The sequence below is a fragment of the Panthera uncia genome, chromosome C2 (genome assembly GCF_023721935.1).
Source record: "Panthera uncia isolate 11264 chromosome C2, Puncia_PCG_1.0, whole genome shotgun sequence".
Taxonomy (NCBI): Eukaryota; Metazoa; Chordata; class Mammalia; order Carnivora; family Felidae; genus Panthera; species Panthera uncia.
In genome coordinates, this window is record NC_064810.1 from 93,347,283 (window position 1) to 93,369,233 (window position 21,951).

General features: G+C 43.4%; 1 protein-coding gene across 1 annotated transcript in view; it reads left to right on the plus strand.

Annotated features, from left to right (window-relative positions):
- SLC7A14 (solute carrier family 7 member 14) overlaps positions 1-18,524 on the plus strand; it is a 57,608-nt gene extending 39,084 nt beyond the window's left edge. Inside the window, exons 6-7 of the mRNA XM_049629635.1 lie at positions 714-1,591; positions 13,659-18,524. Of these exons, the coding sequence (XP_049485592.1) occupies positions 714-1,591; positions 13,659-13,981 (1,201 nt within the window). The 3' untranslated portion in view covers positions 13,982-18,524. The remainder of the gene's footprint in view (positions 1-713; positions 1,592-13,658) is intronic.
- The last annotated feature ends 3,427 nt before the right edge of the window (positions 18,525-21,951 follow it).

Sequence of the window (21,951 nt, forward strand, 5' to 3'; positions counted from 1 at the left end):
AGCAGGAACCTGCTTAAGGCCCACAGGAACTGCTAAAGAGGCACCTGTCATTCATTCACCTTTGTTGGTCTTCTCCAGTTGGTAAGTGGCTGGATTTGGGCTGCATTTATGAGCACATGTTCTGAGTTATTGCGCTATTTTGCCAACTAAACTTCTGCACTTTTGTTGTACAGCAATGCTTCTCAAGCTTTGGTATAAATCAGAATCCTCTGGAGGTTTTTTGAAGCATAGTTTGCTAGGCCCCATGCCCAGAGGTTCTGAGGTAGGAGGTCTCTGGTGATACCTGAATATGTGCATTTCCAATAAGCTCCAAGGTGATACTGATGCTGCTGGTCCACAGACTGACCATATTTTAGGTTACACAGGTTTAGGGGACCCCAAGGAGGTGTATGAATGTTCCACATATCACTCCTTCCCAGCAAAGCTTGCACTTCGATTCAGATTTCTACCATGCTTCCTAAATTCAGTCATCCCTTCACATCGCATAATGAAGTAGGAACTTTAATAAAGAAGTTTGCCTCAAAACCAAGGCATGAAAGTAAATTATTTTTAAATTGTATTCCAGAAACCAAATCCTGCAGTAGGAATAACTGTATTGAAAGCAGTGACTCCAGAAGTACATTGGAGGAGCAGGACCAGGTGGACTTAAGCCGTGTTAGAGTCAGTCACCATCTGTAGCTCACTGTTAACCCTCTGCTTGCCCGTCCCTCCAGGTTCCTGGCTCACGTGAGCACCTACACAGAGACACCAGTGGTGGCCTGCATTGTATCGGGGTTCCTAGCAGCTCTCCTCTCGTTATTAGTCAGCCTGAAAGACCTAATAGAGATGATGTCCATCGGCACACTCCTTGCCTACACCTTGGTCTCTGTCTGCGTCTTGCTCCTTCGATACCAACCAGAGAGTGACATTGATGGTTTTGTCAAGTTCTTGTCCCAGGAGCACACAAAGAAGAAGGAGGGCATCCTGGCGGACTGTGAGAAGGAAGTTTGTTCTCCTGTGAGTGAAGGGGAAGAGTTTTCCGGCCCAGCCACCAACACATGCGGGGCCAAGAACCTACCATCCCTGGGAGACAACGAGATGCTCATAGGCAAGTCGGACAAGTCAACCTACAATGTGAACCATCCCAACTACGGCACTGTGGACATGACCACAGGCATCGAAGCCGACGAATCTGAAAACATTTATCTCATCAAGTTAAAGAAGCTGATCGGGCCCCGCTACTACACCATGAGGATCCGGCTGGGCCTTCCAGGCAAAATGGACCGGCCCACAGCAGCCACAGGGCACACGGTGACCATCTGCGTGCTCCTGCTCTTCATCCTCATGTTCATCTTCTGCTCCTTCCTCATCTTTGGTTCCGACCACATCTCAGAGCGGAGCTGGTGGGCCATCCTGCTGGTTGTTCTGATGGTGCTGCTGATCGGCGCCCTGGTGTTCGTGATCCTGCAGCAACCAGAGAACCCCAAAAAGCTACCCTACATGGCTCCCTGCCTCCCCTTCGTGCCTGCCTTTGCCATGCTGGTGAACATTTATCTCATGCTAAAGCTCTCCACCATCACATGGATCCGGTTTGCAGTCTGGTGCTTTGTGGGTAAGCAATTTCCTTTGACGCCTGGAGAATTCCCTCTCAAGGCCTTAAACAGGCTTATCCCAAAATTACCTCCTAGCTGGACTAGGCATCTCCGTTGCAAGAGAAGTCTGGCTTGTTCTATGCACCCTTGCTCTCTGCATTAGAGTCAATAAAGCCAGTTGTGCCCTTTCTGCCTATTATGGTCTTGGCCGTTGGTTCTGAAGAATGATGCTAATCAATCCATCACTTTATTGAATACTATTACTGGACATTCTTTTTATGGATAATTAATTCCATAAAAAGTCATTAATTAAAAATATAAATAAATTGTATAGAAATATAAACAGTCATTCAGTAAAATGAATCCACATAACAAAGGGACATAAATAACACAGTAAAAATTAGAGTGAAAAAGGTTGACTGGAATTCTATTTTAGAAACTGAAAATTATGAAACTGAAAGTTACGGAAGAATTACTTTTCTTATATTTGACAAAATTAAAGTAAAATACCAATCATGCCTTAATATTTTAAACAAGCAAAGTATGAATTAAGTGTGGATTTTGGCATAATTTTTCCGACTAGATTATACCATTTACCATCCCTCACTTCATATTGACTTTTGTAAGATATTCAAGAGTTTTTCGTTTTCTCTCAAGATTCTTTCATCATCCTTCGATATTCTAGTCATTCTCTTGGAAAGCACACATCACACCGTCAATCTTAACTGATTTTCTCTTTGTTGACAACTGATACAGTTCTGCTAGAACTTCAACTGTCCACAACTTTGGGTGTAAATCAGAAGTTCTCTCTCTAAATTCACTTTTATTGCCTTCAAAAAGCCCTGCCCCTGTCCCAAGATTTTTCATTTTCCTTTGTGATTGATTTGTATTACATTCACATCACACGTTTATTATATCCAACAAGTACTGATGTTCATGAAATGGTTGGAGATCAGTGCTCATGGTAACTTGAGAGGGAGGTTTAAGTGAAAACTGATTTTAAAGTTCCTTAGTCACTGCCTTTATTTCCCTATACAAATTGATAGCCCTGAGGTCCCATCCACTCCTTGATATAGGAATACGGGTATTTAGCACTATGTCCTCTGTGCCTGGCACACAGCATGTGCTTAATAAATACTTCTCTATGACTACTCTTCCAATGAGAAAAAAAGAATAGCTGGAAAGGAACTTGAGGAGGTGGAATTTGAACCATTAGCCTAGGGATGCTTGGGTGTCTCAGTTGGTTGAGAGTCCAACTCTTGATTTCAACTCAGGTCATGATCCCCAGGCCATAGGATCAAGCCCCACATTGGGCTCTACACTGAGCATGGAGCCTGCTTAAAATTCTCTTTTTCCCTCTGCCCCTCTCCCCTTCTCATGCTCTCTCTTTTTCTCTCTCTCTCAAATTATAGATAAACATACAAACAAAAACAAACAGAAACTGTAAGCCTATAAGATAAGATCTGCATAGAAGGAAGTGGGGCAAAAACAGTACCCAAAGGAAAGGGTCCAGACCTTCCAGCAGATTCCTGAACTCTCAAGGCCATCCTGTGTCTTCTTAGAAGCATCCGGTCCCAACTTTCACAGCTCTAGGTTTCATCCTTTGTTAGACTTTAGGGGGAGTTCTTGAGAGAACCCCACTAACCCCTCAAAGTTTAAACCACTTACATGATTTATTCACAATCTCTCTTCTCCATTTAAACATTTTTCCACTGAAACCTGTAGCCAACCAATGGAAAGATTCTACTGTGGGTAGAAGTGACTGAGGAGGGTAGAAATATTCCAGTCATGTATTTGTCAAATGACTGAAGGCATAGACACAAAGACACGTGCATTTATTCATTCATTCCTAGAGTACTAAAGCTGGAAGGGACCTTCAATATCTAGCACAATGTTCCCCATGGTTTTGGTACCATTCTATCAGTAATATTTGGGCTGATTTTAGGGAGCATATGAATGGACTTTTTTTGAATTTTTAAAAGTATTATATAGGTATTATACATTTGCACACGTACGAGAAAAAATATACATACTCACATGAATCTGGTGATTATTTTTAAATTTAAGAAGGGAGTCCAATTAAAGAAAAAGCATTACTACTGGTACAGGTGCCATGATTCGTAGTAATAATTAACACTTAATGTAGCCCTTATCACACACCAACTATTACTCAAGGACTTTCCTCACATTAACTTATGTATTCCTCACAGCAATCTTCATTTTACAGATGAGGAAGTGGAAGCACTTGACCGAGGTCACATAGCTAGAATTTAGGGGAGCCAAAATTAGAAGTCAGGTAGTATGGGTCCAGGGATCATGACCATGGCCACGATACAAAATATGTGGTATATAAATAACCAAAGTTTGAGGGGTGCTTGGGTGGCTCAGTCAGTCAAGTGTCCCACTTCAGCTCAGATCATGATCTCACAGTTCGTGGGTTCGAGCCCCACCTAGGACTCTGTGCTGACAGCTCGGAGCCTGGAGCCTGCTTCGGAGTCTGTGTCTCCCTCTCTCTTTTCCCCTCCCTTGCTCATGCTCTGTCTCTCTCTCTAAAAAATAAATAAGCATTACAAAACAACAACAACAACAAAGTTTGAGAAACACTGAAATCATCTACCCTTCCCCACCGCTCCCTCTCTCAATGTCACAGATGACTAACCTGAACCTCCAAAAGGTTAAACAACATACTCAAGGTCAACAGGAATAACTGGAGATTATTCACAGAGCTATTATTAAAAACTCAGTATCTCCACGCCCAGATCTGCAGCCCGTACCTCCCTGCCAGGGTGCCTCTGAGCATCTTCCCTATTGGATCAGGATGTTTGATACGTAGTTTGTGCGGATTAACACCTAACATCAGGGCTGGCTCCATGGGCGCATAGGACCCCACATTTGGCCTAATGCTCTGCTGCTGCTTTCTTGAATTCTTAACAACCTTTTTTTTCTTAACAACTTTTTAACAAGGGGTTCTATGGTTTCATTTCACACTGGGGCCCGTAAATTACGTCACCAGTTCTGCACTAAATCTATGGTTTCTGGAGCACGAGAGGCACTCTGCAAACATGGTAAGGTGGCAGGGACCCTTGCCTTTGGAGTCAAACAGCCCAGGTTCAAATCACAGTTCTGCCACCTCTGTGTCTTGTGACCTTGGGAAGTTCACTTAGCTCCTTTGGGTTTCAGTTTACCCATCTGTAAAAATGCAGATTAATTCTACTCGTCTTCTTCTGGTTGCTGTTTGGGGCTTAAATAAGAAAATATTGCAGAAAGTAATAAGAATTATTTCTTCCCTGCCTTTCTCTTTAAAATCTAAAATGATTCATTGTCGCCCAGACTAGCTATCACATGCCAAAGTACAGCATGAACCTGTTCTGACTCAGGCTGCCCTCCCAGTTATCAGGCAGAAGAAAACTCCCAGAGAGCCTTTTGTAATCTTGCTGATAGCATAAACTTCAAACTCGCTCCAGAAATTGATACTCCACGACATGGGAGGGTGCCACTAGCAGCCTGGAGTTGGCCAGGCAGAGGACACAGGAGCTCACAGCTCGCATCCAGCTGCTGGCAACTAACTGCTTTAGCATCGTGGTCTTTGAGAAATGGTCCCTGAGTAATTTCTGCCTAGAACAAACAGTCTCCGTCCTGACTACACATCAGAATCACCCGAGCTGCTCCTGAAATATTCTATACCCAGGATCTCAGAGATTTTCTGATTTAATTGGTCTGGTGCAGCCAAGCACTGGGTATTTTTTTTTTTTTTTTTGAAGATCCTCAGGGAATTTTAATGTGCGGGCAGGTTTACAATGATCTAGAACAGTGGTTCTCCAAGTGTGGTCCCAGACCAGGAGCATCATACATGGAACAGGTTAAAAGTGAGATTTTAAACCCCATCCCAGACCTGCCAAGTCAAAATCTCTGAGAGCAATTTAGGTTTTAACAAACCCTACACATTGTTCTGATGCATGCTCAAATGTGACAAGGACTGGTCTAGAGAGAAGAATAAGAAGATATTAGCAAGCAAGGCAAATAATTTAATTATAAAAACTCCCTGTTTTTCAAAAACAAATTTTTGCACATATAAAATATATCCATCAAACAACCCCAAATTGGCTTATACAATTTTCAGTGATCTCATAGACTAATTATCCCATCTCTAAACTTCTGAGTCTCCAAGATGTCAGATTTTTATTTTGTTATTCATAGTATAACTTTCTTGGGGAGAACAGTAGAGATATTTTTAAGCGGAGCTTCTTATGAAACATTAGCTACTTTTTAAAAACGAGATTTACATAGTTAGGCTGAGTCATAACTCGATCATCTTCTCGGGCATATCTTTTTAACCAGCCTTCTCTAGATGAATCTTAATCACAGCATTTTTCTAACAATGTTTTGCTAAGCTCTGAACCTTTGGATGAGCACGACTCACTGAATAAAATAAGGCCCAAGTCCCAGCAAGATTACTCAGCACTTGTTTCTTTTCCTTCAGACAAGAGAGGTAACACGCACAGCAAATGTTTGATAATCCCCAGCAAAATGAGCACAGATCAGACTTCCTGTTCCTTTTCTCTCGGCTGATGCAGTTTTGTAAAAGAACACCTCGAAGTGTTGGGCAGAGTCTCAGGGAGCCTGAAACTAGCAGTTACCAGTGATGAGACTATACAGCAGTACTTTCCAGGTCTACTGTTCCCTGTGGGACCTGAGTATAAAATAATCATCGGGTGAACCAGCGCGTGGGCCCCCTCACCCTGAGGGCTGCCAAGTTCTCACCTGGAATTTTTTAAGCCCCTCAGAGAAAAACCAAATTCTCGTCTATAGATTTAGAGAACAGACACTAATCTGGCAATGAGCTTCGTAAATCCTGGACTAAAACATGGTTTCCAAAGGGAAAACACAGCTGTGGTCTTTACCTGCAGTATCATTTGAAAACCCTGTTGGAAATTGACTCAAAGCAGCCATTGTCGTGTAGGGAAGAGGAGGAGAAGAGGGGGGCCTTGAATGGGGAGCAGAGAGGACACCAAGATAAATCAATTCCTGAGGATATGTCCCATAAATCAGCTTGAAATTCTCCTTGTAGGCAGAGGAGAAAACAATTGGCAACTTCGACAAATAAGTCATGCTCAAAAGGGCAAAATAAAACTCATGAAGGCCAGGGTGAGGATGGCAAGAGGAGCAGCGCAATTCCAAGAAGGAGGGCAAGGGGGGAGGGGGGTCCTGCTACAGTCCAGGCTGCCTGCTGGCAGAGGGGCTATGCCGGGCAGGGCTATGCATGGAGAAAAGGGCCGGGTGATACCATGGCTCTGCACCCAGCAGCAGCCACAATATCGGCTGTCCTTTGAGACAAAAGAAGGAAGGGAGAGATGGCCATGGCAGAGACGAAGGGCCCCGGAGCAGGTGTGAACAGGGCCCCTGGAACACACTTAGAGCCATGAAAGAGTGGGCACTGGGCATCTTTCCCTCAGCATTATATTTGTAAGACTCATCCATGTCGTTGCTTGTGGTTTTAGTTCGTTCACTCTCCTTACCCGGCTGGCATTCCACTGTGATAATAATATGCCACAGTGGACTTATCCATTCTAGTGCCTGTGGACATTTAACTTGCTTCTACTCTGGGGCTATTACAGATAGAGCTGCTGTGAACATTCTTGTACATGTGTTTGGTGGACACATGAACATATCTCCCTTGGGTTTCTGCTGAGTTAGAAGTGGCATTACTGGCTTGCATTACTGGATTTTTTAAAATATTCTTTAATAAGATTGCATTCTGTTTCATGGCCATTATACCCCTCAAATAAAATAAGTCCCCAGTTCCATTTTGCAGATGGGAAACTGAGGCATAAAGTAATGTGACTTTGTATTTGATCAATAGCAGGGCCAGGAAGAGAATTTCTACACCCCCCCCAACCCCCCATTCAATCCAAGCCTGCTCTTCCTGGCCACACCATCTTAAACAAACCTTACTGTTATTATAATCAATGGGCTTGCGGTGGTATTTTTTTTTGGGGGGGGAGAGAGAGAGAGAGAGAGAGAGCTGGAGAGGGGCAGAGGGAGAGGGAGAGACAGAATCTTAAGCAGACTCCATGCCCAGCACAGTGCCTGATGCGGGGCTCGATCTCACGATCGTGAGATCACAACCTAAGCCAAAATCAGGAGTCAGATGCTTAACCAACTGAGCCACCCAGGCGCCCCTCTGGTGGTATTTTAAAAACTAGCAAAGCAGGAGTTGGTAGGGATGGCAGTGGGTGGGGAGGCCACCTTCTCATTACCATTTAGTTTTCATTTCTGCCTTGGCAAATGTCTGTTTTGGGAAGTCGATCCCAGAGCAGTAAAAATAAAAAAGACTCTGGGCATAACAAAGTGCCTCAGTTATCTGCCGCGGGCAGGGCTTCCTGCTGGAAAGTGCACCCCAGGAAGAGGTAGCTCCACCCAGCCTGAGGTCAGGTGGCCCACCTCATCTGGCCCTGAGCCTTGTTGCTGCCTACAGAGGACAGGAAGCCCCCAGGGGACTCTAGAGATCCAACATCTGCTCCTCAGCCAGACTTTGGGCCCGTAAGGTTAGAAATCTGCTGCTGCTGTCTATCTCCAGGTCACCCAGTCTCTTTTCAGACTTGAGGTTTTGTGCTAGGTTTTCCCCATATGATCCAGAGACACCCCCTTCCTCCTACCCCCTCATTTGTAGGTTTGGCGCCATTTGCTTAGTTTGCACAAATGGAGCAACACAAGTAGAGTAAGTTGTTGTTTGTCCCAGCATCTGAAGGCAGGCTTGGCATTTCTAAACCTTCCCTGGAGGTGCCCGGGTGGGATGGGCACAGCCATCAGTTTAGACCCAACAGATGAAAATTCCAGTGCCTTTTCAATCACTGACTTATTAACCAGTTCTTAACCTCTCTGGGATGATAGACGAGGAAGTATTTTCTACAAAGGGCTTTATGATCACAAAGTATTCTACTACATTAAAAAAGCCCACTAAATTGCTGAAGGAGTGATTCCTCATCTTGTCTAGCGTGAACCTCTCCTGGGCACATTCTCCACCAGGGAATTTCTGTCTGAAAGAAAAGCCAATGCCTCCTTTTGAATGAATATTTCCCTTCGCTGCAAACAGCCTTTTGCGGGACTCATGGCCATTACCTTTGACCAGGGCTGGCATTCAGCCCATGTGCCCGGTACAGCCATGTCTGTTTTTTAAAATACTGAAACCCTTCTGTGCCTGCTGCTAACTTGTTGCTGCCCTGAGCTTCTCCTCTCCCTAAAAAAATAACTCCAGCCCACCAGGGGGGCTTCCAAGACCCTACGGCAACAGAAGAGCTAACCCCCCTCTGATTTTTAACATCACCCCTGCCTTTCATTTATCACAGATATAAGACGTGTAACTACAAAGCAATGGATCTAAGTTTTTAAGACACAGCAGGATTAAATATGCAAATGTCAATTAGCCGTCTCATTCTTAAGGGTTCATTCCAAATGACTTCTGGCTTAGGCCAAAAGCGAATCCTCTCTCAAAAGATTAACTTTGCCATCTGTAACGGTTTGCAAAAGAATATGATGCCAGCCCCAGTGATGACTTGAATAACAGTGCCCCAAAACTCTATCAAGCAGTGATAGCATCATTGGAGTAAGTCTATAGCCTCATACGGTAAAGAGTATTTCCCCCACATGCACAATAATTCAGGGAAATGTTAATACTTCTGCATATCAGATAATCTTAGGGAATTATTATTAGTTTTTAGATGTGATAATGATAGTAAGTTAAGTATTTTTAAGAAGTCTATTTTAGGGGCACCTGGGTGGTTCAGTCAGTTGAGCATCCAACTCTTGATTTCGGCTCAGGTCGTGATCTCATGATCTCAATCTTGTGGGAGCTAACCCTGCATTGGGCTCCATGCTGAGTGTGGAGCCTGCTTGGGATTCTCCCTCTCCCTCTCCCCTGCTTGCACTCTCTCTTTCAAAACAAATAAATGAACACTTAAAAAAGAATGCTATTTTAAATATACGTACTTATTTATTTACAGGTGAAGCATAGGATGGAAGGGATTTGTTTCAAAATAACCTGAGAAGGGAGCGGTGGGTGGATATCAGGAGCAAACTAGTGATGACTATATGGGGTTTTTTATACTATTCTCTCCACTTTGATATATGTTTGAAATTCTTCAAACTAAAAAGTTAAGCAAGATTGATTGCAATCAGTCTATAGCCCTGGCAGGTGAGAGAAATAACAGAAGCACCCTGGATCAGGACACGGAGAGACCCCGAAGGATCCACAGTCCAACCACTAACCATGTTGCTGTGGAAAATCTCTTATTTTGTCCCGTGCCCAACTTTCCTGTCTGTGCGACGCACGTAATCGCAACCTTCCCACTCCCGGCCACACACACTCACACACACTCCTGAACAGGCAAGGAGGGATCTAAACAGGATAACATATGTATAACATTTTGAGCTTCTTGGGGGAAAGGCGCAACATAACGAATGTATCATTAGGACCTCAGCACCCGGAGGTGTTGTGCGAAGTTCAGTTTAGATGATTCAGAATTCCCAGAATCCCCACAGACTTTTCAGAAACTACCTCATGCTTAGTTTTGTAAGCCAGCTGAAGAAAGGAGCAGAAACAAAACACCCTGCTTCTACATAGGAGGCTTTTAGCAGCTCTGTTTACTCCTCCGACACAAAGCCTTTGTTTATGTGTGACAGATGGTAGTACATGCTTCTCTCCTCTCTCTCTCTCTCTCTCTCTACCTCCCTTCTACCCTCCCTTCCTCACTTCATTTGTTCCTGTTTCTTTGTCCACCTACATTTTTCCTTTTATTCAATCCTCAGTGCTTCACATCACTTTTCTTTTTTTATTATTTTTTTTAGAGACAGAGAGAGAGCTCACACAAGGGGGGAAGGGGCAGAGAGAGAGGGAGAGAGAGAATCCCAAGCAGGCTCCATGCTCAGTGCAAATCCTGACACAGGGCTCAATCCCATGACCTTGGGATCATGACCTGAGTCGAAATAAAGAGTCAGGCGCTCAACCTACTGAGCCACCCAGGCGCCCCTCACAACACTTTTCTTGAATTTACTCAAGAGCCAGCAAGAAGGATGAAGGCAGACAGAACACCAGACCTTTGCCCAGGTTGACCATATATTCCATCAGGCTGCATGCACAAGTCACTTCTTGGTTCAGAGCACTCATATTTGAAATATATTTTAGAAGACAAAATAATGCACCTTTGAAATTGTAGAGCAAACATTAAAAGGCCCATAAATATTTACATGGCAGATTTCCATAGGTTGCTTTCTCAAAGTAATCATAGTCAATGCATTCATGCACACACACACACACACACACACACGTTCCTTCAGACTCAGCCATTCCCAAACAACAAATGTAGACATAACCTCTTTTTTTTAATTTTTTAATTTTTATTTATTTTTGAGAGAGAGAGAGAGAGAGAGGGAGCGAGCAGGGGAAAAACGGAGAGAGAGGGAGACACAGAATCCGAAGCAGGCTCCAGGCTCTGAGCTGTCAGCACAGAGCCGGACGCAGGGCTCGAACCCACGAACCGTGAGATCATGACCTGAGCTGAAGTCGGACGCCCAACCGACTGAGCCACCCAGGTGCCCCTTTTTGTTATTTTAGACATAACCTCTCACTGAATATGTACTGTGATATGCATAGTCTATACACCAGCCTGCGGAGGAGAGGTGTGAAGGACTGGGTATGCAAGAGCCTTCTCTCTATCCATATAGAATGCTGGTTCTGCCCTCAGCCTGTTTCTTTTTCTGTAAAGGGAAGGTATTGCATTCATTCACAGCCTCTTTCCCAGCTCTATATATCTAGGATTCTATGAGGCTCTTAGAGAATTTCCATAAATTCTGGTGGAGGCATGGGAAGGTCTGTCGGAATACATGTCAAACCAGTGCTTGAATGATGAGCCACGTAATGGCACAGCAGAAAACTTAGGGGCAAAGGGAAAAGGGGGGGGAAATGGTATTAAGCTCAGTAGGAAAATAATTTGCTTATAAATAGGGTCTGAGAAGGGGATCAGAGATGCAAAAAATTGATATAATAGATACCAAGCAGGAATAGGAGGCAAGATTTGACACCTGCCTTGATGTCTAAGACAAAAAATAACAAAAAAGCAAAATTGGGCCAAAAAAAAAAAAAAAAAAAGGTGTGTGCCTGTTGATCCCACCTAGTCTCCTGAAATTTACTCTCAGATCTCAAACATGCTTCCAAAACAGGCATTCTTCAAGCTGCAGCATACTGGCCATTTTAGAGGAGGTCTGGATGCCTTGTGCTACACAAGGATGATAACTATCCCCGTGGCCACCCTCCGCCCCCAGACAAGAAAGAGTAAAGATCCGTGCTCAGAAAAATGAAGTTGCTATTTGAGAATAGCTACATCTGCAAATGATTAACTCCAGGATTTATTACCAATTAGGACTATAAATCTCTGCTTACTTTGGCTCCTGGAAAGTTGATTTCACTGGGGGATGGGGGAAGGGGTGAGGAGAAAGTCATTTGAGACAGGGAGGGAGAAATCTAAGCTTAAAAAGACACACTTCAAATTCAAAAGGGAGAAGGATTTCTCAAGTACCAAAGAGGAAAGCACACTTGACCCTTAAGGTTCTATGCAAACAGCTCTACAGATGCCTGCAGCGTTAGCAAAGTCAAAGGTGCTAATGCCACTCGGAAGAGGGTGTCTGGGGTCTGGAAGGGGGTTGCATAACAGAGTGCCATCCAGTGGCCAAGCCATAATGTGTCCAGAGTCGGCAATGGAGTATGTGCCTCAGGTTTATACTCCTGAGCTAAGGGATTCCCAGCCTTGGCTGACCATTGGACTCACCTGCAAAGCCTTAAAACATACCTATGCTTCGATCATATTACAGGCCAATTAAATCAGAATCTCCAGGGGTGGTGTTTGGGTATAAGGGCGGTTCAAAAACTCCCCAGGTGACCCTCCAGGTGAAGCCAGTGTTGAAAGCCACCGCTTATCTCATTCCATCCTCATGGCAACCCCAAGTTAGTATCTATCTTATGGTTTTCTAAAAGGGAAAACTGAGGCACAAAAAGGCTAAGTAACTGGTCCAGGGTTACACAGCTAATAGTGATGGGAGGCAGGATTTGAACCCATGGCTCACAGTCTTAATCATCATGCCCTATGACCTCCCAGGGATATGGTTCTCACTCATTCCAGGCCCTGAGCCTTTATGAGCTTTTCAAGGTGGAAAACGGGGCTCCTCAAACTATTTTGTTATTTCAAAAAAATTATAATAGAAATGAAACATTAGCCCTTATTAATGCTACCTATCAATTAGGAAGACACGTTTCTTTCCTTGGCTTGGAATGACATCAAAGTAAGGAGGTTGCACTGGAAAATTCATGCTCATCAGGAGTCCTCATTCTTTCATGCAACAAATATTAAGCGCCAGTTTTCTGCAGAGTCTATAAAACAGAACCACCCTGTGCAGGTAACCACACAATAGATGTTCTCAGGGCCGTAACAGTGGCATGCTCCAGACACTCTGAGAGCCCACAGAAGAAAGTAAACAGCTCTGAGTGGCAGTAATATAATAATACTCCTTTGGTGAGTGAAAAATGTCAAGGTAAACCATAGGGCAATATATGCACATTGCTCAACGGTAAGATAAAAGAGGGAGTCCCCTGGTGGAGGCGTGGGATAATATAATACTGTAAGAAGGCTGGGGACGCACTGTGGGTGATCCATAAATATTTAAGCCAGGGTGGAAAATTCAAAGTCCTGGTTGGCACCTCCATGAGTGTAGTGGGCTGGATGTCAACAGGGACGTGGGGACAGAGGCGACTAAAGAGCCCACATTCTGTCCAAAGCGGCAGCTGTTCTCACCTCCAGCTAAAACTGTCATATAGAAATGTGGGGACAGGGTTGTCAGACCTTCGGAGTTTTTTAGGGAAAGCTGTGAATAAGGGTTGCTTAATGCAAGATATCCCACTTTGAGTCTTTTCCAGACACTGTGCAGACCAAAGAAAACACATCCACCCCCAGCCATGCTTTCACCATTTGAGTGATCTCCCCGCTAGTCCCATGGATCCCCAAGCAACTGCTTATTCACCTGTGCCTTTCCCTCCGGCAGGTATGCTCATTTATTTTGGGTATGGCATCTGGAACAGCACCCTGGAAATCAGTGCTCGAGAAGAAGCCTTGCACCAAAGCACGTACCAGCGCTACGACGTGGATGACCCTTTCTCGGTGGAGGAGGGTTTCTCCTACGCCACCGAAGGCGAAAGCCAGGAGAACTGGGGCGGGCCCGCCGAGGACAAAGGCTTCTATTACCAACAGATGTCAGATGCTAAGGCAAACACCCGGACAAGTAGCAAAGCAAAGAGCAAAAGCAAACACAAACAGAACTCAGAGGCCCTGATTGCAAATGATGAGTTAGATTACTCTCCAGAGTAGGAGTAAACACACAAGAAACGTGTAGACACGATGGTGATTTCTTTTCAGTAACTTAACCTGTGGGCTAGAGGGTGAAAACATTTTTTGGCTCTCATTTCAAAACTCCAGCCTTCCCCCAGAGTCAGTCCCCAGTCATAGCCCTTCATTTGCTACTTTTGCTCTTCAGGATAGTTCTGTTGAAGGGTTGAACCTGGGTTTCGTCACCGATTCCCTTGTAAAAAAAAAAAAAAAAAAAAAAAAAAAAAACTAAACAGGAGGCTACAAGAAATTCTATCTTAGGTGCAACCATCAGAGCTGATGGCAGCAAATGTTTCCCAGGCCTTTGCTTTGCTGGTTGAATCCTTCTGCTTCTTACTGAGACCCCAGAAGCAAGGGGCTAACTTCTTGGGCCACACCGAGGCTGCAGCTCCTCCTGGAGATGTGCCAAAGCAGGCGGGTGTGGGCACAGGGCGGCTTTTCAGGCACCGGGATCACAAGGGCAAAGATCCTCTCAGCGCTGGTGGGCTGAGGACTGCTCCCCAGGGGGTGGGCAGGTGGGTGCTAGCACTTCCTCAGCCAGCAACACTTTGTCCTCAGATCTCACAAAAACGAATTCATGGGAGAAGACGCGTGCTTCTTTTTATTCCCCAAGGTTCTCAGTCTCCACACTATAACTTCAGGAACCAGCAAAGGTTAGGGACTCTGAGACCATTTCCCCAGAGGTTTCAGATTTACCATAAAGCAGTCGCACAGACCCCACAACATGGTGAGAAGCACCATCAAAGGCCTACTTACGTGCCCGGGAAAAAATTAAACAAGCATCTCTTGCAGCGAAGGCCAGAAGGGCATTGGCAGAAATTAACTCTCTGTCATACCTTTTCTTTTACCAGCCCCTAAGCTCCTGCTGATATAATGAAAGAGGGCAAAGTTGGAGCATGATTTCATGGCACTAATATGCCTTGAAGAAGTAGGCCGTTTGTTTTATAATCGGATAAAAATCTTTACAAGGAGAAGTGACCCAGCCAGTGAGATCACATTGCAAATTCTATTTCAGATTTCCAAAATTATAAATTGTGCAGTTTGTTGAGATTTGCAACCACTTGATTGGTGGGGGCTCCTCTGAAAACAAAGATGTGAAAGCACAGCTACTTAGGTAATCACATTCCAAGAGATCACATTTCACCTCTGAACCTTATTCTTCTGGAGTAGCTCCCTTTTAGACATGTATTTTGTCTGTTATTTCCCAGAGCAGGATTCACTGAAGCCCAGAGAAACACCGACCCAGTAAGGTCTAAATTGGGCCATGAGAGGGGCTCCTAAAAGAATTTTCTCAGAAATAACCTAGATGAGAGAACGTGCCGCAGGAAGAAAGCACATGGCCTCTAATCTCTCCTCTTGGGTTCCAGGGATTCCCACGGCTGCACTGAGATGTGCATGCGAAAACATGAAGGCACAGTTTCAGTCGAGCTAAAATCTTTGTGGGAGTTTCCTGAAAGGGGGACAAAATAGCAAATTTCGTGCCCTCTCTCTCCCGGATCTAGCATTATGCCAAAAGTTTTCCAGAATACATCGACTAATGTGAAGTGTATTCTTTCTTAACTGTTGAGGTTCCTGCCATCTTGGCATGCTTTAGGATTCTGAAGAAGAGGCAAATTCCATTTTTTCACTCAGTGAACACTGATTGAGAAAGTACCAAGGGCTAAGCGATGAGAAGGGAAAGAAGTGTAACATTGTGCCCTTGGGGTTCCCAGTTCAGGGAAGGCACAGCTCTGACGCCTGCCAAACGCAGACAAAACCACCAAGCCTGAGTCCTCGTGGATGGCGCACTGGGCTTAAAATTAAAGGTCAACTGAAACTAGTTTTTTAACACGCTTTTAAGTCAATTGCATATCACACCCATAGCCAATGTACGCCAATAAATTCAAGCAACTCCTATTTTCTAGATCTTCTTTTTCTGTATTAATTGTTCAGATTTCTGGTTCCCTGAGGTCATTCTGTCATTTTAACATGATGCATGGCAATGCCGTGTCTTCTCTCCCCTACACTTGACCATAAAGATACAGTAGCTGGTCTGTGAAATATAGTCGTGGGAATGAACCGGAAGCTAATTATCAGGAATGTTTTGTGAATACAAAGTTCTGAACTAGTTTTGAGATTCAACAAATCTGACTAAATCAAATAATAACGTGCTAAGCCTGAGATATCCAGATAGATGGGATGGGGCTGTATTCATTAAAAATTTCCCAAAAGAAATATGAATGCAAAATAACAAAATCTTAACATGGGTGAAAGAGCTTCCTTTTACTATTAGGGTTGAGTGTTAAGGTTACAATAGTCTGGTGGCAGATGTACGAAATTTCTGTAGCATGAGGAGAGAGAATGCACGCTTCGGTAAACACCACTGGCATATAGATTTTGTGAAGGTCCTATGAGCTGCTCTTTTTTCTGGAGCCATTTCTCCCAAATGGTATCTCCTTCTTTTCTTAATCCTGGCCTCTTCATTTCTCTAAAGTTAGTCATCTCCCTAGCAATCTTGGTTTTAAAAAAAAAAATCAAAAAACTTAGTATGATAGAAAAAGATTTCTTAAGGTAAGTTGACATGTTTTGTTCATGTTTCCCAGCCTCTGTGCAATGGTCCCAGATTTCAGAATGCAGTTTCAAATACCGTCAATGACTAGAATGATTCTATTAGTGTTTCCTAACAATTTCGCCAAGACCACTTTCTGGGATCATGTTAAAAGTGAGATCACCTTATAATTACTGAAGAAACTTAGCCCTCTTGAATGGAGTTCAAGGAAGACCTACATTTTATTGAATTCTTCTCTGCTGCAAAAGCTCTTCCAGGGAAGTTTCATTGTGCAAATTAGTAGTTCGGAACCAATTACTTGATTTTTTTTTTTTTGTAATTGTATTCTACTTATCGGTACTCTGCTTCATTTCAAAAGGATTTTGAGGTGGCCATTAAAATACATATAACACCGAAAAAAAAGTGAGGAGTTTGGATAAATTAAAAATAGAGATAGAAAGGATAAGACAAATCTAGAAGTGTGTTTAGTGCACAAACACAAAATCTTTATGTGCATTGCTAGATTTGCCAGTGAGGGGCAACTTGAAAAATAATGGAATTGTTAGTAATGACAAGAAGAAATACTTCTGCATGATAACAACAAATCTTTCCCCATGAGGGTAGAGAATAGCATAGACTATTGAAACCCACATATAAGCTTCAGACTTAGATTTTGTCAGAAACACGTGCCTGGCATATAGTGAATGCTCAATAAATATCTGATGATGAGATGGATGGATGAATAGATGGATGAGAGGAAAATGAAATGTCATGTATTCAACAACTTTTTGTGGAGTCCTTATTCTGTGCTATGGCATAAGAAATGAGGGAAATCAGGATATATAAGATATATAAATAAAAACTATAGTGAAGGTTACAGGTGAGATGAGGGAATTACAATGTGAAATTGGAGTTCAAGTATGGAAAAGACCTCCTTCCGTTGGAGAAAAAAAAAATGATAGGGAATGCAGCCCTTGTGTCGAGCCTTGTGGAATGGGTGGAATTCTGCCAGGTAGAAATGGGGGAGAGGCTTGCCAAGTGGAGAAACAGCATGCATAAGGTGGAGACTGGCTGGTAATCTGCACTGTGACTAATAATCTGTACTGTGCCTCCTTCAAGGGAAGGCAAGAAGCTAGTTTGACAGGAGCTTATGCTGTCTGCACGACTTATATATGGAACAGTAAGCAGTAATGCTGAGAAGGTGGTCAGGGCTTACTCACTGATAGACTGGAACAGCGAACTAAACTGGCTGGCTCTCTCTGGGTGGGGAGGCACTGGGGAAATGAGGAAGGTATGAGTCAGGTTGGACTTTAAGAAGCTGGGCCAGTGGCCTCATCCGCCTGTGGAAGGAGCTAACAGACCACATACACGTTTCAAATTGACTTAATACACTAAAGGGGAAAATATATCCAAATTAAAGCAATGTACGGTTGATTCTTCTTTTGAATCCTGATTTCATCGTTAACCTAGGAAAAGTATAGTCATTTAACGTGTAGACAGACAATACGAAGTTATTCACAGCCACTTCATAATTTTCTTTTTTTTTTTTTAATTTTTTAACGTTTATTTATTTTTGAGACAGAGAGAGACAGAGCATGAACGGGAGAGGGTCAGAGAGAGGGAGACACAGAATCCGAAACAGGCTCCAGGCTCCGAGCTGTCAGCACAGAGCCCGACGCGGGGCTTGAACTCACGGACCGTGAGATCGTGACCTGAGCTGAAGTCGGATGCTCAACCGACTGAGCCACCCAGGCGCCCCAACCACTTTATAATTTTCAACAATAAGTTTAAACGACCAAACCTGACAACTTTTTATATCTAACTAATCTAAACAGTAAAACCTCAGCTCCAGATTTTACTCAGCTTGACTGCAAGGCCACATCGAACTGGAGAAAGGAATTGGATGATAGAATTAGGCTAAGGGACACCTGGGTGGCTCAGTCGGTTAAGCCTCCGACTCTTGGTTTCAGCTCAGGTCATGATCTCACTGTAGGTTTGAGACCTGCATCCGGCTCTGTGCTGGGGTGGGGGTGGGGGGGCGGAATTTGTTGAATTTAACGATCCATTTGTCTAGATATAAAGCCAGCGATTATTGGGAAACAAAACATGAACTCCTTCAAAGAAATGTCTTTCCCCTATTCTCCTGAAAAGAATTGATCAACTTGACCTCCTTCACATCACACTTGTTGGAAGTCTACAAGGGGCTACCTTCTCTCTGTATTATAAACAGAGGCTACAGGAGTTTGAGACTCAGCCTAAAAGACCAAAGGAAGTGGCTTTCCCCTCACCCCAGCTTTCACCAGGGGCTGAGATGTCAGTGGAAGCCCATGGCGGGTCAGCCACAGGTTGACCTAATTTTGTATCTCAGAGTGGAAAAGTCAGAAGTCAGGAACCACGTCTGAAGGCAGGGAAGGGACCAGCTCACTGAATCCAGGTGGAGTTAATGGCCCCTCTTGGATGTAAGCTTCCAGGTTAGTGACCAATCCAGAGATGGCCTTAATTTCTTATGCTGGTGGGAGAGGGGGCACAAATGAGACACACACTCCAAAGTTTGCCACTAGGGCTTCATGGCAGTACTCCATTTTTACGCCATTTGAAACAAGACTAGTCAAGGAAGGTGTTTCCAACCAAAATGTCCACAGAGCCTCCATTACTTCCATATGCTTCACCTCCCTGACACTGAGGACCCGTTTATCTGCAAGGGCCCTTTGAAATCCCTAAGAGAGAGAGTTACCAGCTGGTAACCACTGAGGCCTGGCGGTGAAAAGAGCCAATATTTGTAATTAAACAGCAGGCAAACGCAGAAACGGCATCCCGAACCACAGGCTCCATGGCGAGCAGGAACCCGGATGTTGTTTCATCAAAGAGCTGACTTTGTATTTCTCAGTTAGAATGGTGATGGGTGGCAAAAAGCCCCTTTCATGTACACAACCATTAGCCCTGTGTCTATTTTTTTTTTTTTTATCTAAGACTTTAGAGGAGAAGCTATTGTAATTTCCTTTCCTCCTCAGGAGCTACTGCTTTCTAAAATGCTTTCCTTTTCTGGCTTGGCTTGAATGACACATGCATCATTCTGAAATACCTAGGCCATTGTCTTTTCTCAAAATTATTGCTCTAAAATAATGTTCTTTTTTTTCTTTTAGGGCTTAAAGCCCAACAGGGATTGGTGAGAGTTTTGAAGCCCATCAAAAGTGAATATATATTCTGCAGTGTCAACTAAAAGAGTGCTAGAGGGGCACCTGGATGGTTCAGTCTGTTGAGCATCCAACTCTTGATTTGGGCTCAGGTCGTGATCTCACAGGTTCATGGGATCAAGCCCCGGGTCAGGTTCTGCACTGTGAGTGCAGAGATTCTCTCTCTCATCCCAGTGCTTGGGATTCTCTCCCTCTCTCTCTGCCCCTCCCCTGCTCATGCTTGCACACTCTCATTCTCTCTCTTTCTCTCACTCTCTCAAAAATAAATAAACATTTAAAAATAAATAATAAAATAAAATAGTGCTCGAAATCGTTAAACAGTGTTCTACGTGCATGGCATTACCAAATTCATACAGGACTTCCGCAAAGTCAGCTTTGGGCTTGAAGTCTTCTGAAAACAGGTAGCTTTTATTTTTTACCCCAGGAGACCATTCAGTACATTTTGGTACAATAAGGAGAGAAAATGGCTCCGTATTAGAATTCGGAAACAAGAGCAGCCTGGATTTTTTTCATTAGGGACTCACCCTGTGCTTTTTTATTTTTTCTATTACACTTTCCTAACATTGACATTAGCGACATTGGCTAAAGAGAGTTGTGGGTCACATAAATTTCCCAGGCAGTGCGGACTTTGAAGGATTGTGCTCATTCCAATATCCAGAGGAGGAGAGAGGTCCTTGCACATCTCCGACTGATTGGTGTTGGCAATTGCCAGTTCACTGGTCTCACTCATGCTCCCGAAGGCGAGAATCTACGGCAGAAATCATACGTTCCCACTTTCCAAAGCAAAGACATGCCATGTTAGTGCTATGATGGCGCATAAATACCTCAACTGTCTGGGCTGATAGAGGGGCTGCGGGTTTTTAAGAGAGCAGCTATTTCTTCTTTCTTCTTCCCATGTAGTTATACCATCTAAGGACAGAACTCACTCGATATTCTAGCTTTTCTCACTGTGGAAAAGAAACATTACTGTTCAATTCATGTCCAAAGTTATAAATACAGCTTGTAAATCTTACTAACTTGTTTCATTTTTGTTTGGTCCTTGAGAAGTACAACTTGCTTTTTGCCGATGGTAATTTCTAGTGTCTTTCTCTGCTATTTTTCTTTTTTGGTGGGGGGAGTATGAAATTGCTGTATTTGCTGAAGTTTGTTCGTTTTGTGGTTTTTAATTCCCATTGGTGCACTGTACAATGGGGTGTTGTAGTGTATCATGAAGAAAGAAATAATTTGCAGATATGTTATGGGGTGTGTTTTATTTTCAAATGACTGTGGTGTTGATAATATATTGGTTTATCAAGATACTAAGGGAAAATTCTAAATTTACCAAAATGTGTATATTTTAATAAATGCATAAAGCTTTATTGTGTGCCTTTAAATTTAAAAATGGGTGATAAAGTCAGAAACAAAAATGTCTTACTATAAAATATACATAGTAATGTAAAGCTTTTACACAGAAGACTACCAAAAGAAAAAAAAAGAAAAGAAAAAGGAACTTCCCCCTATTTTGTTCACCTCAATCAGTACCTGAAGTCTGATACTTTCTTTCCATTCTAAAATGGAGACGAATAAGTGAATCTTGCCTTAAATGTTTCAGTTGTCCTTTGTAGAAAAGCCAGATAAATGAGCTCTTTTTTTTTTTTTTTGGAACTAATTGCATTACTGTGGAAAAATTCATTTTCAGAATAAAAATATTTTAAAAATTACAGCTAATCGACTATGAAAATTGAAATTTGAAGAAAGTCAGTGTCATCCTACCTTTCAAATTCACTTTATTTCCATGAAGAGAACTACAAGTTCTTCTTCAGTGGACTCTCAGGAGGACAGGAAGTGACCCAATCTCCCTCTGGTCATTTTCTTCTAACTTGGTACCAGGCTCCATCTGGGACCCCCCACTACACTGCTTCCAGAATTACCCCATCCCCAATACCACAAGACATACACACCTGCCCTCCATCCTCAGCACCAAAGAGCATTCCGACTCGTTGCCCCCATTCATTTTAGGGACAAACTGGAGGACCATTACCTGCCTACAGACAGCATTTCTGGTGGTTTAATTTATTTTTACTGCTTGACAGTACAGTGGTGACATCTGGAGAAAAGGTAACGTGGTGTGGTAGGGTCACATAATGCCACACCGCATGAGATGCAAAGAACCTGCCATGTCTCTATTTTCTGCAATGCGTTGATCTCCCTTGCCAGGGTCTACCTGCCTGGGTAGCAGGGAGAGAAAAACA